At 39.0% G+C, this 20916-nt stretch overlaps 1 protein-coding gene across 1 annotated transcript; it reads right to left on the bottom strand.

Moving 5' to 3' along the window:
* Window positions 1–901: 901 nt before the first annotated feature.
* On the bottom strand, window positions 902–17605 carry LOC126846286 (ras-responsive element-binding protein 1-like). The gene is made up of 4 exons (XM_050585580.1): window positions 17246–17605; window positions 3772–5726; window positions 2941–3691; window positions 902–2851 (listed from the first exon to the last, which is right to left on the bottom strand). The coding sequence occupies exons 2-4, from the start codon at window positions 5712–5714 to the stop codon at window positions 2453–2455; spliced, it is 3093 nt and encodes a 1030-aa protein (XP_050441537.1). The 5' UTR covers window positions 5715–5726; window positions 17246–17605; the 3' UTR covers window positions 902–2452.
* Window positions 17606–20916: the final 3311 nt, after the last annotated feature.

Below are 20916 nucleotides of genomic sequence, written 5' to 3'. Positions count from 1 at the left end.
ACAAAAAAAATGGCAATCAACAAAGTATCCTCATCAGTGTATTAATAAGTATACATTATAGTACAAATTCTAAATTAAGAGTTTTCGAAAAATTGCCTATACTTTACTCCTTAGAAATGGCCGGTGTGGCGTCCTCTTAAAAATGAATATAAATACAAACTTTTCTGTTAATATTTTTTTACAACAAAGATAAATTCAATAAATGTTTTATTTTAATCTATGAACTCTTTAGTTCTCTAAATGTACTTAAACACTAAAAATGGTGGACTGAGCTGGTGTATTAATGACTAGTATGCCACTTGCTGTTTTATGTTATGTAGCCGGTTTATATTAAGTTTGCGAAACGCATTTAAAATATGTCTACTGGAGCTGAGATCTTTTAATTTTAATGAAAGAGTCGTTAAAAATGTTTGAAAACGAAGTCTAAAGAGGCGGATAAATAAAATAATAATGCTGTATTTTTTCCACATTAGTGTTTATTTTATATTTCAAAATAAACCATACATAAATAATATAATATTTTGTTTAAATTATTGCTTTGCCATTTATTAATTCAAGTCCAAACACACATATAAGAGCTGAACTACAAGATCAATATTATACTTTTACTTAATTAATAGATAATATTGCTTTAGCACGGATTGATTCTATAATTAAATATTACAACTTAAGTCGAGTACCATATATTATATTAATGTTTGCCTATAACTTAATAGTATAAATGCTATTACACGTAATGATATCAAAACTGTTTTTTGTCAAATAATAATTTAAATAAAAATAATGATTGTAATGGATCAACTTCAACTATTATTCATAAAGACTAGTATCACTTGCGTAAAATCAACCACAAAACAAATTGTATTAATACCTACTTTTTTTATGTACATAAAAAAAAAAAAAAAAACTGACAGTGACAAAAAAAAATGAATAAAATTATAAATTCTATGAACGACTGGAGTATAGAGGAAGAAAATGTGCCTTAAACTTAAAATTAATTTATTGATAACAATACAATGTTATAATATGGCCAAAATCGTCGAGAGTATAACTGCTCTCGCTCGACTAGATTGTTATTACAAATAATGTGTACAGTGCAACCCAAAACTGACAAATACTATATAGAAATAAAAAAACTGTGCTTTTTATTATTATTTAATTATCTATTATTACTAACAATTACACTATATATTATTAATTATTACAATAAAACAGTCCTAGAAGTTTATATATATAATTCAATAAATTATAATCAAACATTTTTTTTTTTTACTAGATAATAATAGATTGTATTTCGTTACCCGATTGTGAATAACAGTCTAGTGTTTTTAATTTTAACTTTTAATAAAATACAACATAGTTAATATAAGTGGTTAACACGTAATGAAGGCAAAAAACGTGCAATTTTCATGCGCAAAAAAAAATATATAAACAAATTTGCAAAATGTACAGAAAACAAATATGATGTATATATATTTTTATATACACATATTAAAATTATATCTAAGTATCTGTACAAAATGAAAATATTTTTCAGATTTACTTTCTCTTTGGATATCGCTTAGCGGGAGAACAGGGCTAACTGATAGCATTTATATAATAATAAAAATAATTACAATATAGTGTCGTAGCAAGACGCCATAAAAAAAAAAAAAAAAATTAACGCGTGTACGTTAAGTTGCGTCTATTCAGGCAAACCAATCAACCATGGTGAAAGTAGTAATAAAATAATCATTATTTTCGTAGTCGACTATTTGGAAATTAAAGGTTTGTCATCGAATCGACAGTGAACAAACATTTAAATTCGTGTCGACAACACAAAATAATAATAATAATACCAAATTCAAGTTTCCGTAATAAAATGAAAAGAAAAACATGAATTTGAAATGTATCTATGCATTAACCACACTACGGTTTTGTCAAATCGTGATTAATAATAAGAATAATAATAATAATAGTAAAAAGTATTGGTAACAGTCGCAATTATAAAAAAAAATATATATAAAAAAAAACAGTAGACGTGATACAAATGATTAACAACATAAAGTCATTTGAGTGAAAAACAAATATACTTATTCCTCGATACTCGTTTTCGTTTGCAGACTTACTTACAGTCAATCAGCGCAAATCGGGTCAGTATCGTATACGTTGTATTATACGACGTTTACGGTACTGATCCGATTCGAAAACCTGCGGCCAATCGCTAATAAAAAAATCCGAAACAAGTTAAAAATTGTATAAAATAATTGGAATTAATTGGAACAATATAAACACATGATTATTATTTTTTATTATGTACACGAAACGTAAAACGGTTTCAAATATTTTCAAAGTTGAGTATCAAGGAGATTGGAAAAAAGAGAGAAACGCTGCAAATAAAAAGTCTCTTCTAATGATAAACGATTACGCCTACGTGGTGGGAATGGTAGGTGTGGGCAGGCGGATGACTGTTTCAGTTGCTACTTTTGATGCCCAACATCTTCGCGGCGTCTTCGGGTGACTTAGCCTGCAGCACCTGATCGATGACTGTGCTGTCCCGTATGCCCAACAGCGTGCCGATCAATCCGGTGTCGGCGCGATTGCTGTCCTCGTACGACGACAGTGAAAGCGAAGACGCCGGCACAGGCGGGCTGGAACTACGAGATCTCTGGTCGTGATCGCTGCTGTAGCTGTCGTGCATGGCGGTGCCGCCGCCGTGTTTTTTGGCTATGTGTCGGACCATGCTGTGCTTAAGCGTGAACCGACGCTTACACGACTGACATGCGAACGGCTGTTCCTTGGTGTGGGTGCGCATGTGACGGCGCAAGTCCTCGGCCGAATAGAAACGGTGCAGACAAAAAGCGCACAGGACCTATGTAATAAAAAAAAGTAAATGCAATTAATAAAAGATAACGAAACAAATGACAACACGATTAAAATTATTATTTCCGATATTCGTACCTTTCTGTTTTCCACGTCGTCCTGTTTGGCGGCCGACGAGTCGTGGTCGTTGTCCATGGCTCCCTGGGACACCAGTATTTCGTAACACTCTGCGTGGTTGATCCTGATGTGGTCCAGGGCGTTCTGCCGCTCCAGGTAGCTGCTGTCGCACAGATGGCACTTGAAGCAAGGTTCGGAACCGGTCGCGCTACAGTTGCCCACGACGGCTGCGGCTACGGTTGGGGGTGCGGTGTAGTCCCGTTCTAATTCGGCGTCATCCATTCCCTCGCCATCGCCTCCACAGGCGGAAGTAGCGGCTGTCGGTCCGTCGAGTTCATCGTCGTCGCCGTTCTTTTCAAAGTGCACCCGGTTGATGTGGCTGATCAGGTTCTTGCGTTTGGAGAACGTAGTCTTAGGGCACGATGTGCACTTGTACACGTTTTTAGTGTCTGACGAGGACGCGACTTCGTCCGAATTAGCAGGGGCGGTCAGCTTGCTGGCCGGCGTACAATGCAGTCGCAGTATGTGCCGGTCGCGATTCGATTTGGTGGAGAACGACAGTGGACAATGTTTGCATTGGTACGGCTTTTCGCCGGTGTGTGTGCGAATGTGACGCTTCAGGGACGACGTCCACGGGAACGACAGGTAACAGAACGGACAGAGAACCCTATTGGGGGCGGCTGCATATGCGCTCACCTTCTTTCGTTTTTCCCGGCTCTCGTCCTTGTCGTTATTAAAGTTAATGTCCGTGTTGCCGTTACTGTTGTTGGCACTGTAAAAGTTAGAAAACAATAAGTACAAATTCTATTTATTACAAAAAAAAAATGTTTTTATTTTTTTTAATGCGCTTACTGGTCGTTTTCGGAATAACTAGCCCCTTCGCTATGCTCTTCTTCGCTACTGGTGGCCTCGTTGTGATCTTCATCGGATCTGTTGAATTGCGGGAACGTCTGGTGCGTAGCGTTGTCCAAGAGTCTGGACACGCTGGCCAAGTCGGCCAATTCCTCCTTGACCTCGACGGCAGGCTTGTCACCAACAACGCCGTCTTCCACTATCACCAACTTGTCTTCCTCCATTACGTCGTCTTCGTCGTCACCGTCGTTGTCGTTCAAGTCGGGGTCGTCTTCTTCGTCGTGCTCGGACGACCGTTGTTGTTCCGGTTTTTGACATTTAAGCGATATGGCCATCTTAATGTGATCCGAAATCGGGGGGAGGTCCTGTTCGTGTCTGATGACGGCGAATTGCGGCTCGCTCTTGGACAATGACCGAGGCTTCTTGTGCCAGTCTGTCGGATGCTGGTTCTTAACGTGCCTGTCCCGGTTCGACTTGAGCGTGAACGCCCGCTTACACGTGTCACATACGTGAGGCCTGTCTGTTCTAAAACGTCGCTGTTTGGGTACGAGAATGCCGTTTTTCATAACCAGTCTAAGTCCGTTGGCGTCTTTGGACTTATGCGGTTCGGCCGCGGCGGGCGGTGACGTCTGGGCCACCACCGACGGTTCCGGCGTCTCGGGCGGATTGGCTGGAACGTCGGCTTCCAAGGCGGCGGGCGGTTCGTTCATTTGACGCATAGCCCGAATCATGTCCACGGTGAGCGGTATGGGTAACATTCGTTCCGCGTTCGGGTACATGCCGTTAAAAAACATCCTGTGCTCGTTCAGGAAGTACGCGTGTAACGGGGTGGGCATCGACAAGTCTATATTGTATCCCGGGCCGGGCTGCGACACGAACTGTTCTGTGAACGACGCGGGCTTCACATCCTCGTCGTCTGTGGTCTCAGACTTCACGTGGCTGTTGACCGACAAGTCTTGGGGCTCGCAATCAAAGTCGGGTTTGAAACGTTTAACGCTCAAGTCCAGAGGCTCATCAAATTCTTCCTCGTCGTCCGAGCTCTTCTGGCCCTCGTATTGGGAGTAGTCCATTTTGTTTTGGTCAGGCTCCCTCTTGACTTCAACAACGCCGCCGTCGCCACCACTACCATTGGTTTGTTCCGCGGGCTTCTCTTCATTTTTGAACAATATGGACGTCTTGACTTCAGCGTTGGACGCTTTATGTATGGTCCTGAGGTGTCTCTCGCAGTTGGCTTTGGTGGTGAACGCGTAAGAACACTTTTTGCACACATACGGCGTCTCACCGGTGTGGCCTTTCATGTGGTGGTTGAGTGACGCTTTTTCGGTGCTGGCGAACTCACATATGTTGCAAGCGTACAGTCCGTTGGTGGACTTGTTGTGGCTGGACGAGTTGTGGCCCTTCAGGGCCCGCAGGTTGCCGAAAACTGTTGAGCACAGCCTGCACGTGTACGTGCGTTTGCTTTTCACGTGGCTACTGTGGGTGCGTTTTGCGGGCGACTGGGACAGGAAACCGGCGGCCGTCACGGACAACGGGATCTCATCCTTGGGCGAGTTTCCGAAGTACGAGTCCTTGTCCGATGGGTAACCGTCACTGAAGTCCGTGCTGCACGTCGAGTCGCCGTTGTACGCCGACTTAACGGGAGTGACGTACTGCAACGGACGGTCGGGACTGTTGATTTTCATCGGCGACTTGACATTGTTGTTGTAATTGTTATTATTGTTGTTATTGTTGTTGTTGTTGAACTCTCGGTGGTAATACGATTTGGCCGACAAGTTCTGCGGCTCCGAGTCCATGTGCGCGGTCTGCAAGTGCAGCCGCATGCTGTACGTGGTGGAAAACACGGCGCTGCACACGGGACACCGGCTCTCTCTCTTCATGTCCAATACGGTGTTGCAGAATAACCGTTGGCGCAAATTGTCTACTCGCAGCATTTCCGAAGACATATCCTGAGAAATCTGAAAACAAAAACGACAAAGAAATCCGGATGAGAAAATCGATTCGTGTGGTCGGAATAGACAATGGAGGCACCGCCTTAGGGGTATCGATAGGAGAGATGGGCGGAAAGGGAGGGAGGGAGGGGGGGAGGGGTTAAAGGAGAAGGAGGCCTACATGGAAAACCTGTCACTATTGTTAGTATTATTACTACAACGTTTCGCGGTGGTTATCATGGCAACGGGAGTGGTAACAAAAGTTCAACCGCCCTCATAACAATTTTGGTACACAACAAACGCGTACATAACGTTGTAGATATATGCGTGTAAACGAAAAGAAAGGTCGACCGGTCCCGTCGGAGTTCATTCGTACGCGCGTGCGAACGTGAGGGGCGGCGGCGACAAGGTGCGATCGTAACCAGCAGGTGTTTGCAAGTGGGCAAAAAAAAATTCTTAATAAATAAGTAGAGCGCATTATATGCATATTATACTCTATAGTGTGTAATCCGCCGACAGGAATACGGGATGTGTACACGGCCGTCGATCGATAATCATGACAACACTAGTTTTTTTAAATATTTTTAAGCTCGAATCCAACACACATTCATAAAAGGGCGTTATTTTAAGTATATACAACAATGAATTGACTAATCGACACGATAAATTAAAATATCGTTGTTATATAATAGTGTACACAAAAACAACGTCTGTAGGGGGATACCGCTATTATAAACGCTTTAAAAGGCCGCGGCCACCTAACAGCGATTGTTGTCAGTGTTGACATTAGCCTTTGACACCGTCGGGAAGGGATCCGGTACGGTTCGATTTATAGAGGGTCGTTCGCCGCATCATCTAGAACCCTGCCCTCGCAATCGAACAACAATACAATAATATAATCCTCTTTTAATAACAATAATGCACCGGCGGCGCCCCGAACAAGTCCTACACACATCACTGTATTGAGCGCGCACGCCGCACCGAACAGGTCTTTTGGTGTAGAATTTCATACCTCTTCCTGCTGTTTCCCGAGGGACGTCGTTGACTGCAATAACGATCATAATTATAATCATAATCGAAGGAGTTATTTAATTAATTTTATTTTTATTTTGATCACATCCGATCGGATGCATCTATTTGCCATAACGCCGGTGTAACCCGACCCGACCGGCTGTTATTTCATTTTTAATCTACACCGAGAACGAACAACAGTACAATATCATATAATAATTTATAATATACTGAAAACTGTATAAACGATAACGTCGTTCGGTAAGCAATTAATTAGATTAAAACGCGGGTGGACGACCCAACGCGTTTTCTTGTGTCCAAACAATCCCTTCATGGTTTTCACGGCCAGCGGAGGTGAGTTTTTCGGTACAATACAAAATGTAATAACAAGCAAAGCGGAACGAGCAGTAAAAATACATCACGTTGACCTGTAGGTACAAAGATCCGGAGTTGGTTAAAATACGAATCGGAACACGTTTTAGTTGTTTTAACTTTTAACCGCCGGTTAAAAAAAATACATCTTTTTCAGAGTACACCATTCGTTGACTTGAACTGGTGTCGGCGGCGGCGGAAACCTATAATGATGTTATTGGGTGTCGAAATCCATTTATACGGACTGCACAATCCAATTACTTAAGTACCGCCGTGGAGGAAAAATCGAATCGAGGTTGTTTAAAATTATTGTTTTTTTCCCCTATACGTTCATTATAATATTATATAAATATAAATACACAGTGACCGGCAGGTAAACCGAATCGGCCAAAGAGGGTGTACGGGCCCCGCTCGCAAAGGGGTGACTCCCTCATAAATACACAACAAACAAAACAGAGGGGTTGAAGTCGCCAACAAGGGCAGGAGTGTACACAACAATAGCAGCCTCTCTGTCGAGTTGGCACATCATTCACACATACTATTAATCGCGTCCTACACCGATTAGCTAATAAGTCAATAATAACAATATTGCGGTACATACTGCACGCTATTATTATTATTATTTTGTCTACTACACGCAGGCCGAACTTAAGAATTATAATGAATATGTGTCGTTTCGTATATAAGCAAGCAGGTATAATTCTGTTGAGCGGATTTGTAGATGTATTTTTTTTCTAGGTCTTCCGGATTTTGCGTTAAATTATAATATTTTCCTTTTTTTTTTTTTTTTTGCTAAAGATGACCGAGTAATTATTACTATTCTGTGGAAAAAAAGAAATAATCTCATACAACCGAGTGGTTACAACAAGACCGGTGAACCGTACAAGGCGAGCACGCATGTATTATTATTATGCAGATATCTCTATATAATATTATTATTATTATTATTGTTTACCGACAACGATGGGCATGATAATTGTACATAAATATAATATGCGCTGTTGAGTTTTTCCCAAGGTATATGTGTGCGTTGATAAAAGATGGCGACGGATGCTGATCATTGATGGGAAACAGTGTGTAATAAAAGGTATGGGCCAGCGGCCGGTCGTGGAGGACATTCGACGATGGTAGGTATATTATGTATAATATTAAGTGTAATGATGATTATTATTAACGTGGGCGGTGGCGGCGGTGCAGGAGTAAGGGAAGACCAGTTTTTTTCCAAGACCGTCGCGTGGCTATACTTCTTCTTCTTATTCACCTTGGGCCGACTCGCACGGTCGACCTCTCGCGATGAAAAACGTTTCCAACACACATACATGTTATAAAGAGGAAGAGCTATTTTACTTGGTTCGTCTGTTGGCTAAAATACTATTTGAAAATGTATTTTTGAAAAAAAACCACCGTCCGTACAGAAACGGCACAACATTGCGCGACGCACCTATATGAGAAAACGCTATGTTTTTGTTTTTTAATTGAACCGTATGTAATCCGAGTGTAAGAGAATGGCAATAAACAAAAAAAAGAACCCAAAATAAGCGCGTTAAGAAGAACGACGACGGTATAAAAAAAAAAAAATTAGAACAATCGGTTGTGACTTGTGTTGCGGCACACACACAAAAACGTAATGACCCAAAAAGGTGTCGTCGACGGTCGATGCTGATTCGACGAAAATCGCGGTTTTCAATGAGTAAACGCCAACTGGACGTCAGTGCCATTATTCGTACCGTATTGATGTCACGCGGTGTAGTATGTAAAAAAAACGAAAAGGGGAAAGGGTAAAAATAGCGTTTCCTGTCGCCCCCGAATCGGTAAATACGCATATTACCTTTACCGGATAGTAAGTATTTTTTTTTTTTTTTACCAACATTTCACCGTATGCGAACTTCACGGAATTGTCTTTTTAACCGTACAACGTTTAACTGCAGTCGACCACATCCCAATGTCCACGGTCATGTGTGTATATACATATATATATATATATATATATATATATATATATATGAACAAAACTTAAACGGTTATTTTATTACACAACCTACAATAAATTTGTATTAGACTTACTTACACAACATTTTTTACAGGAGAACGAAACGAAAATTACACTTTTAATGTAATTCTTATTGGCGACGTTCATTAGTTATGTTCAATATACCGTAATAAAAATGATAAGACGAGCTCATATAGAAAAAGTAAAGAACGGTCCTAAAGTTCATTTTTAAAAAAAACGCATTAGTATATACTTTTGATTCTCATAGTCTCATCAATTGAGTTATTAATGGACAAAAATGATTACAATTTTAAACACATGAAAACAAACAGAAGTTTGTGCTAGCACGCCCTGAAAACAATAGGAACTTGCTGGCGAATATTGGAAAAAGGGTGTCGTTTTCTCGATTGACCTCGCCCGCCGTCCAGTTGTAAGTGATGTGTACTGACCGCCAAAATTCGATAATATTTACTACAAGTTTCCGGATTCGTGACAATATTTATGGAAAACCAAAACTATATTCTATTACAATATTGAATACGGCAGGCGTTCAGCCATCATAATATTTGTATATATTTTATAGTGTTTCTATTAAGCGCCTACAACCGTACGGATAACCACTATGACCTTCGGCCAGGCCGAATTTTCTTCTTATTACATTGTGGACTCGGACACGAGAAACTAAGTCTTATGTTACACTCACTCAACCGAACGATTCGTTTTCTACATGTTGAACTTTATAGTTTTTTAATTAAATTAAGTATAATTTCGTACTAGTTTAGGACCTAATAATTGTCTCTCAAGTCAGCTTAGTTTATGAAAACAGAAACGGTCGTTCAAACGCGAGCGTGTAAAATAATAATAATAATAACAATAAAGACCGTCTTGTGGCTGTAAATTTCTCCGGTGCGGTGTTAAAAAAAAACAACATAATATATATATATAATAATGATGTTTATATTGGCGAAACGCATATTTGAATGAAAATCGCTTGAACGACAAAACGCAACGGTATTGTCTAATAAAAAAAAAAAAAAGAATAATAATAAATTTAAAAATACAACAAACGAAAAATCTATTTAGCGACACATTTTTTACAGTAATATTTTATTATTATTATTATAATTATCATTAAATATATCATGTGTACTGTGTTTTAATGTACCTATAGTTGCATTATTGTTATAGGAAAAACAATGAAGGAAGATTAACGCGTTAATAATAATTATATACGGTTTAAGCAGCGGCGGCGGCGGCAGTGCAGCTGTTTTCAGAGCAATGATCTGCGGGGCACGTGCTGCTGCTGTTGCCCCTGTACAGCTGCACAATCACCTGGATAATAACAACCACCCACTACAAACGGGCCCAAGATGATAATGGTACACGGTATGTATATAATAATAAAATAATATATACAACAAACACCTTTTTGTCGCCTTTTATACACACTCACAAACATGCAGACAAATACACGCACGCGGTTCTCTCTTCTTCGACGTGGCTTGTGTCAATAATAATTAATATATATTTTTAATTTATTTAATTTCAATTTTTTGTGTTTTGTTTAGTCTTTTTTTATACGCTTTTTTCCTAGTATTCCGAAACTCGGTGAAACGATTACAAAACAGAACGCGACCGATGCAGATGGAGTGTCATTTAAATACAATTTTTTTTTAAATGACGTAGTTCTCTAAATACCAGACACTCGAAGAGTCGCCGTAGATTTGACTTGTGTTGTAACCGATGTATATCTAGAGAGTGTATATGTGCTAGAGAGTGAACGCATGTCGAGTCAGCGGTTATAATCTCTCAAGTCTTGTCGAACCAATAAACCTATGGTATTAGCATTGTGTCATTGTATTCGATATTATAATATAAGTCAAATAATATGGTATCAGTTTTTCCGTCACATTGAACCCTTACCGAGTTCTGGCAATAAAGAGGACGTGATACTCCCTATTTACTAAAGAGTTAGGTGTAGGCAATTTGTTGCAAAATCTTAATTTAAAGCTTAAAAAAGCAATGTGTAATTATTAGTTTAGTAATTAGAATTTTTTTCTTGGTAGTTAACTTATTTTTCGGACCACCACAGCATCTTTGTCGGCGATTTTAAATGTTTTTTTCATTTTAACATAGTTACGCAGAAAGTCTATGGTTGAGGAAAACCACCTAATATGAAATCGAAAGATAGCAATGAACATTTTGGAGACAATGTCATATCCGATTTTGAAAATAACAACGTGATAAAAAGTTATAACATTGTTTTAAAATAATAGTAAAAAATATGATTTTAAATATTCAATATTAAGCTGAATATTAGGTTTATCAAAATAAATGTCATTCAAAATCTTGTCATCTTCCGTTTTTGTTAAAGGTATTTTTACTGTAAAACTATTATGGAGCGAGTAAAACGCATTCTAAGTATGTTTTATCGTTGGGAAATTGGCTGTATGACGTCCTCTTAAACCTTTTTGCAAAAACACTATTGACTGTACTTAATAATGGATTTTTTTTTTTTAAATATTAACGAAAAAATCAGTAAACAACCATCTAGTCGATCGGTGCGCAGCGGCGGCGGTTTAACACGTGACAAAATATAATACATACCTTATAGTCACGCATATTATATCGGGTAATCTCATAGTATTATTATTATACTTCGGATGGGAATCAGACCTCGGTCTCGAGTACCTATAATGTGTGTCCTAACCCAGAAATAATTAGTGTAAACAAGAGCCGATAGGATCAGGGAAATACTCGCGGCGACGCTGCAGACGGGTTAATATGCGAGAAATGGAATTATATTATACACTACTATAATATTATTATAGCGTTGTAATCGTCTCGGACACCACAACATTAGGGTTGGGTAGGCGGCCGCCACCGGATTTGCTGTCGTCGTCGATAAACACCGGGATGAGGTCACGGGTCGTCTCGGTCACCACCGTTTGGCTCCAATAAAAAAAAAAAAAATCACCCAAATAAACCTGTTCCCGCAGAAGCGCGTGCTGTACCGGAATCTCGGCAGTCGCCGTCCGGTCGCGCCTCTCCCTCGTTGACGGTCAATCGCGCAGCCATCGCCACCGTGTAATTGACCCTCGCCGCCACAGGGTCATATCCGACTGCCCACGGGGGTGCCCAATGCCCATTACATTATCGCAAATGCGTCTTCGGAGTCGATATCTTTGGAGCCGACGGAAATCTCAATTATGCGGCGAAAGACGCGACACCCGGGCACCCCCACGTCCCCAGAGAGCCGTTAACATTTTTTTTTTTTTTTTTTGTAACGAACATTTTTACAACCCGTTTATCGTACACAAGAACAACAATCCCATAACGAAACGCAGCCGGTTAAGACAAAAGAGATAAAGAAGAGTCATCGCGATCGTCGTATATTATAATAATAATAATAATAATAATACATGCGATGTATACATATTTTATACACACACACACACTGGGTCTATTGTCTACGTGTTCATCATAATGAAAAGTATCCGGTTTTCGGCTTCTGGACCCGCGCTTAAAACGCGATGGGGCATAGAACGACGGGGAGGAGGGGTAGTGAAGGGGCAAGTTATCTGCATCCGGACGAAATAAGGGGGAACGACGAGAACACATCGGACCGGACCACATCCTGTGTGTGTGTTCTTCTTCTTATTCTTTTTCTTCTTCTCATGCACACGTACGCGCAGCGATGCGTCGAGCAACTGGTCCACACGCATTCATTATGTATAATAATATACAGGTATATTATACACGGTCGGGGTTACCCTTCTCGTCCGACTCTGGACGGACGTCGTCACCTGAGTAATCACACGGTGCGCATTTATACGGTTTTCTCCTTTCCGTTTCCTCCCGCCGCCACAGCCGGACGCATCCGCACAAGTGTGGCGGCAACCGACCATATAGGGTTTATCATACAGGATGTCCAACAACAACAATACCCACGAAATGCACAAAATATTTTCAAGTCACCTTCGGAATTTGTTCGATATAAACGAGACAAGTACATTTACCGTGTGCAGATTTAATAATGAGCCGAATTTGCCGGGTTAGAAGATCCACGGGGATGGCAAGTTAATTTTGCTACTTAGTCCACCCCCCCCCCTCTCAAATTGTTACCACGTTAAGATCAAAACGACAATTTTGTTTTAAATTGTACTGTTTTAAATGTCTTTAGAATCATTTTAATTTTGTTAAGCTAGTTGTTTTTGAAATGATCTGCTTGTCGCGGTTAAGATGTAGTTAGTACACCGTTGGGACGGTTATTGATGAGACCTTGCGAAGGCGACCTCATCGTCCGACGGTAGTAAACAAGATGTTATTTCTGCCAAATACCCAGTGCAATGAATGTTTTTGCGGGATTCCCCGACTAAAAGGGTAATCGGGCCGCACCTACTGCACGACGACCTGGCGTCCGTCTTCCGAGGTCGAGAACAGACCAACCCTTACACTTTTAAATCTTATCAAATGACCTCTTAAGGCGGCAAGATGTGTGATGATATCAGGTAATAATCGTCGTCAACGGCGTTACCGGTCGGAATACCGGCGGCGACGGTACACGGTCGCGACCTTTCCCTAATTGCCGTTTAACGACACACAGGCAGAACGAGGAAGGAAAACGGTCACGGCCAAAACCGGAAACGAAATGATAATAATAATATATGAGAAATTATTCTATAATCGTTTGGGGGATGAGAAGGAGACTGTATAACGGTTTTGTGTCGGCAAAGGGGTGAGACTTGAGGCCGCTTCGCTTCCGCGTGTGCAATGATATTGTGTATACTTATAAAAAAAAAGACAACTAAAAAGGTTGACCAGTTTTTTTCGTACGCGCCTCGATGACCTTTGACAAACAACAATGAAAAGACGGTGTGCGTGTGAAAAGATATGGAAATTAGGGATTATAACATCGAAATTGTCTTTGTGTCGGGCGCGCGCAAAGGGTAGCCTAGTTATGAGACTTATGGGCCGCGGATTTGCATAGATCCCAACAGTCGACAGAGAAAAAAATGAATACAATTTGGCAACTAAAATACATCAGTTTATTTGTTGTGCAAAACTCTGAAAGTAGGCGATACTGTGGACACATTATTGAAATCTTTGTTGGGCGCCTTTTTATGTATTTGTTGTTAACGGTTGTTTAAACTTTGGACAAACCGAATACGAACGAGCGAACAACAATACACGGTTTACCAATCGAATACGAATGACAAAAAAGAAACATAAAAATTACACAAACAAATCTTGTCAGCTGACTAAGGCGAATTTATTAACGACGAAGAGGCGCGATTCTCGTCATTGCGTACAATATTGTAGTCACCTTATGGCAAGTTTTTTTTTTCTTTAAATGGGCCGATATAGGTAGGAAAAAAATAGTTTGTTTAATTTTTATTGTAACGCGGTAAACGTTCAACAATTTGAAGAACCGATAGTATTGTTCTCTTCCCGTCATAATAACGTACACTGTGTGTGCGCGACAAGAGTGGAGATTCGAGAAATATTCGAAAGGTATTTAGATAACGCGGATAATATTTTCTGCGATCACTTGGGTGCGTACGTAGGTATACTAGTGTCTGTGTGTTTGTGTTCTCGTTATCTGTCTAATGCTCTAGGCAAACCGCGCTGCGTTTGTTCAGGAGATAAAAAATAAAAATGCGACAAATAATAGCTGCACCCTTTTTTTCCCATTTAGTAATCGATATTATCTACACTCTACGACGGATGTCTCGCTCGCTTCTCTGGAATCTTAGCGGCTAAAAAAATAAGCGACCGCATATTATTAAATGGAAAATAGTGACTTGTACAACCCGAACGCGTGTAATGGCTTCAAAGGGTATTTTGATACAATTTGAATAGAGTAGTAAAACTACCAAACAAATTTTTGATATAAATTTCGGTCTTTTATGACGATCGAGTAACTCGTAGTTTTTGTGTTTCTCTAATTCAATTATACCTAAGAAGACACAAAGCTTATTAATAGGGATGGCAGCAGCTTTGTGTATGTACATTAATGGACATAAGCGTGCTCTTAAGATTCCTAGATCAGAAGATGTACACGGTTAAACAAAAAATAAATATTTTACCAGTTATTTTCATGAAAAATATCAATTTTCATACTGTTTGGCTAACAGCGAGACTAACACTCAGAAAATCTATACACAATTATGTATTAAAGGCATAGTAAAGTAAAAAGTTCCAAAAAAATACTATTGTCCATTACCGAGCCAAAGCTTTCCCGGTTGGGTCTCCGACCGGTGGACCGTTGGCAATGCAAACGCTCTGTATGCGGATTACATCACTCTCGTTTGACAGACAGGTTATTTCGTGAGTATATAATATTTATAATATGGGTATTATTACAATTTATTATTATAAGAGGTCGACATATTATTGAGTATTTCAAGTTTTTAACGAATCCTCAACAGCTACTCTGTGCTATGTTAATAATCGAATAATCGATCACGAACAGTGTTGGCACAGCAGATGACACACGCGAAAACAGCGAGAAAAATAAATGTGAATATTTGTTTTTCGAATGAAATGTTATTTGGGAACAAAAAATGAAATAACATTATCTTCGGCTGACGAAACACATGCGCCGCCGCGCCCAGCAAAGATGTTGACGGCGGCACGGTACTTTCCGAATCCATATAGATAAAAGCCGTACGACTATTATTATTATTATGCACCTATATATGGTATACTTTTATACACAGTGTGTCCCACAAGTCCCGCCACATACAACTGCTTAAAACTTTATTTAACCGTACAATTGTTCGCTAAATTTCTGGACTTTGTGGTCGACTTGAAAAGATGGCGTTTTTGAAATTACACCATATTTTTTACTAACTAATGATACCACTAATGACAAAAAAATTAACTTAAATTTTCCATTCGACATAGGTACTAATACGTCGGGACATGCTGTACTCTGTAGGATTATTATTAATAATATTATATATTTTCCCCGAAGTCGGATCTGTGCCGGCGGCGGCCGACGATAACGTTCTAAAAGTTTCCGTGGTAGACACATTAGTCGTTATACTATCGTATTCAGTCTTTATCGGATTTGTCGTGCTCGTTTAATTGGATTTCGCACCGTTCACGTTATTATTATGATTATAACTGTGCTCAGGGAAGACTTCCTAAGTACAGGTGTCTCCTCGTCAATAAGATAAATCTGTTTAGAAACTAGTAGTTTTTTCATCGAAACACCCAACGGTATTCTTTTTCTCTTCCGGCACCGAGCACACGCTGTCCAGTTTGACCGGACCCTGGCAAAGGGGCGAGCCGACCCCGGAAATAGGACCCGCTACATAGCTCTTTTTCCCTTTCTCTCTCTCTCTTACTATTAATTTATAATGAACAACGCCAGTTCTCCGCAGACGATGTCGTGTAATAAAATATTGTGAAGATATAATAATAATATAATATATAATTATATTATATAGGTATACATAGACATTCTATTATTACAACGATTATTATAGATTATATACATGAACACTGATTATTATGGTTAGGTGGAAGCGCAATATAATATTTATACCGTTTCGTGATAACGGGTGTCGGCAACAATAATAATAATAATATCTCGACGGACATGAATACGATATTTTAGCGTTTAGAAAAAATAACCGATAATAAATGTTTATATATATAAATATAAATATATGGAAAAACGATCTGTCGCTAATAGACGGCCAGAGGGACAAGAGAAATAGGTATTCCAAATTACGAAGTAAAAAAAAAATGATAATAATAAAACAAAAATAAACATATGAGTTAATCGCAGGTATGCACACTGTTTATCGTCGTTCGGTTTTGTTATCGAGATGATGTATAAAAATAGTCGGATAATTCAGATTATTATAATCGAATCTCCCAGAAATCTCCCAAGACACGGTTATTATTATTGGACGGATCTTTTTTTCTTAAGGCAATTGCCATGAGCTTGGTTAAGAGCTTTTGGGACGTATAATATGTTTAAGAGGGTGAGAATTTTGTGCAATGAGTGTACTAGATACCTGTCTCACTCTGTAAACGAGGGAAGATAGGATGAAAAAAAAAGTTGATTCGAATTAACCGAGTGAGACGAGCGAATTTGTTCGGGGAGGGAAAATGTTATGTTACTAGTAATATTGTAATGAGTTTTTGTAATATTTACCTGGTTCACGCGGTACGGGGGCGTCCGTGGTCTGTGCTCTTCATGGGCGGACGAAGCGACGCAATGGTCCGGGGCGCCAGCAGCAGCGATAGTGCGCGGACGGACGGAATTCGACGGCGGCGTTGGCGTCCGCGGGCTCGTCAGGCGTGTGTACTAGAGGTAGGTATAACTGAGTATATATATAATATATAAATTTACGATTATGTTCAGTGGCTGTAGTTTGTACGTCTATATATATATATGTATGTACGTATATACTATAATAGAAAACGTCGTGAGCGTGAGCGGTTAGCGTGGACGCAAGCGCGGTGGTCACGGTCCGTTCGGAGCAAACTCCACTGGTCGTCGGACACAGCAGCACTACACATCGGTGCGGGCCGGGACAGGTTGCATGGGGCCCCGGGTACAGACGCCGACCAATCCGGACGCGCCCACAGCTCGCCGAGTCCTCCCCTCCGCGCCAATCTCCGCCGATCTGTCGATTGATTTGCGTCGGTTACGTGACCGCGTAGCGCGCGCGTACGGCAACCCCTCCCCACGCGGCCCCGCGCCGGTCTCACCCGCTCTCCCCGTCATCACCGTTGTCGCTGCCGCCGCAGCCGTCTTGTATCACTCTTCGCGTACAGCTATCGCCGCGCACCATCGCCGTCACCGCCGTCACCGTCACCGCCGCCGTCACCACCGCGCCCCGCCACCTGTCAACGGTGCGGATGTCGCGCGCGCCGCCGTCGCGTACCTGACGCGGCGCTTAAGAGGAGGAGTAGAGGAAGAGGGGTACGCCGAGATATTATTGATTTTGAAAAAAAAAACAAGAAAATTTTTTAAAAAAAACACCATACGCTATAAGTCAAAAACGCACAGTCAAGATGTCGTATGTGTGTGTGTGTGTATCGCCAATTTTGTGGGTTCAAAACAACAACAATAATTCAAGTATTAGATACTATCGTGCAACGATATTGCGTTGAAATGATTTTTTTGCCAATTCGAACTCGGGTTAAAGGTTTTAATTTCCCGTAAGATCCATACATACAGATTGGTATAGTGTATACATTATCATGATTGATTTAAAAATCAACAATGTGAATATTATATACATGTTATACATTTTTTTTTTTTGCGATGGAACTTTCGAGGTCACGCAGTCATCATAGTAGTACACAATAATTGTTATTGAGATGTGTTTTTTGTTATTCCTATGGTGGATCCAAAACAGATTAATACAGTCGTGGGACTCGAGAAAATGTTCGCACGCCTTGACCGTCTCGGAATACTGTTTGCCGTTTTATAAAAAAAATATTATTTAATTAATTAACCTTTAGAAGTTCACCTCGACCGAGCGTACATTGATATATCATTTTTTTTTTACATTCGAACACAAAAAAATATTTTCACAGAGTCAATTATACAATAAAATACTATGATATCTGTAGCTTCGTGAAAAAAGAACAATCGGACAATTTTTTTTTTTTTGAGCTCTGAAGTCAACTTTTCTCACGAGGATGTTTCTGCGTGTTGGCGTCAACGATACCGCTTCTTACATAATATACATCATATAGTGTATATGTTAATTATTATTATTCTCAAATATGAGTTATTAAATTATTATGAGTTCTGACACTAGTTTTCGGGCAAGCTGCGTGTTCCGCAGTATTACCCATCAATAAAATATTAATTAACATCAAAGATATTATTACAGTGTCTTGAATCACATTTAAATGTAATCGACGGCAATAATCTTATTAGTTGTATATTACATTTATAACTGTAGTACTTATTCAAATGGTTCGCGCGTCAACCGGAATATGATATTTGATTTATTCTAATGTCGTATTTTATTAATTATTACTTACCTCCCAGAGTACTGTTTCCGATAATTGTTGAACGCAGTCAAATGGGATTCGTGCGTATATTATGAAAACTGAAATGTAAATATAATCTCAAAAACTAAATGAAATATATTGGGAAATAAATAAATAAATAAATAGGTAAACAAAAACAGTCGTTGAATGGTCAGTTATTTAGTATCTTAAAAACATGTATATTTTCTATCAGCCGATATTATAATAATTAAATATATTTATTATAAAACCACATAATATCATAATGTAATATAGCTTTAGCTACAGCACCTAAACCGAAATGATTTTGAATTAATCAGCGGAGAAAAAATTAGCTTACTTGAAGTGCAAGTGCAAATATTATATTTTATAGTATATATTTGAAATATACTTAACACTTGTTGATGACTTCAAACTAGTTTCGATTGTTCTAAACTATGGGTTCACTATATTTATAGTGGACATTAAATTTATAATCCATTAATTCAAAACGTTAAACTACTTGATTAACATCGTAATTATTACTTAGCAATCATCATTTTTAATTGCTTTTGGCCTATTTTTTTGGATTCTTTAATTTTAAACTTTAATATATGGTAATAGCGTTATCATGATTCAATGACTTATTATTATTAAGGTTGTATAAATCTTATTGTTAATTTTTTTCATAATTTTCGGATAAAAATCGCGTTAATAATTGGTACATTACTCGTGTTGGGTATTTAAAGTATGTATGTTATGTTCTAATCTTATAGAATTCCGGTGAATTTTGTTTTAAACGGCGAAGAATCAAAATAATAAAACTAGAGCTAGTGAACAAAAGTAATCACATATTTCTAAGTGTTGTGTGTCTAAAATTTCTCATTTTCGTACACTATAGTACTTACGACTTGTATTTACCTAATAATAAAAGTATAGGGTATTTCATTTTAAGTTTCTAGAAAAAAATTCAACTTGTATAAATCTAATATTATGTTAGGTATTAACCGTTTCTCGAAACTCTACATTTGTTTTCTAAACTTGTAAATTTTTGCGACCGGTCGACATCAATCATGTGTACACAATAAAACCGTATTGCCACAGGAGAAATAGATAGCCGGAAAATAGAAATGTTTTTTTTTGTCAACGCATTCAGTTGACCCGCAGCCATCTGCAGTTCAAAACGAAAGCGCAACGTCCTCGATAATCATCGCAGCCACTAAACTATTATGCTTGTAAGAGCTTGTACTACACGAGGACATACTCATACGACAAATAATAATAATAATACATCAATACGCAGTCGCATAACGTGTAACTGTATAAACGTACAAAGCTTGTAAACAATAATATTTATTTAAGATTCGGTTTCATACGATCTTGTCAGTTGTCACAATTTAATTATCATTGTGTGTAACACAGCAAATTATCTTATTCCCAAACAGTCATCTGTTGTTATTCTTTAACGACGGAATCTATTTCCTGGAAGGCGCTCAAGTCTCGGTCCTACTAATACATACGAACGTTTCGCCTAACAGAAAAAAAGGAAGCCTCGTTACGCGTTTATGAAAAAAACAAACAAGTACCTACATTATACATAGATTTATCCGTTCAACAACGAAAACAACAACAGCAATAATAAGCGAACCGTATAGTCGTTAATACCTGCATTTAAAATTGCACCCTAATTTAAAGAGTATAATAATGTAACCCGTCTCAGTCACAGGTAATATTAATTAGTCAATTTCACCAGCTCATTTGTATACGAATAATGGAATATTCAATGTATCCTATATATTATGTGTTGTCTACGCTGCAGTAGCCATAATATTCCATAGCGTTTAAATAAATTAC

This window comes from Adelges cooleyi, unplaced genomic scaffold (assembly GCF_023614345.1).
Source record: "Adelges cooleyi isolate 19-005CV unplaced genomic scaffold, UGA_ACOO_1.1 ACOO_flye_CR_arks_rails_tigmint_CR_PRNA_108, whole genome shotgun sequence".
Lineage (NCBI taxonomy): Eukaryota > Metazoa > Arthropoda > Insecta > Hemiptera > Adelgidae > Adelges > Adelges cooleyi.
This window is presented reverse-complemented; position numbering and strand designations above follow the sequence as displayed.

What these genes read in the sequence shown, in the direction of transcription:
- LOC126846286 (XM_050585580.1), bottom strand. Translation starts at nt 5,714, where the DNA reads ATGTCTTCGGAAATGCTGCGAGTAGACAATTTGCGCCAACGGTTATTC. An exon ending in AGTTATTCCGAAAACGACCA is followed by an intron (nt 3,692 to 3,771) that starts GTAAGCGCATTA and finishes TAACTTTTACAG; the next exon opens with TGCCAACAACAGTAACGGCA. An exon ending in ACGACGTGGAAAACAGAAAG is followed by an intron (nt 2,852 to 2,940) that starts GTACGAATATCG and finishes TTTATTACATAG; the next exon opens with GTCCTGTGCGCTTTTTGTCT.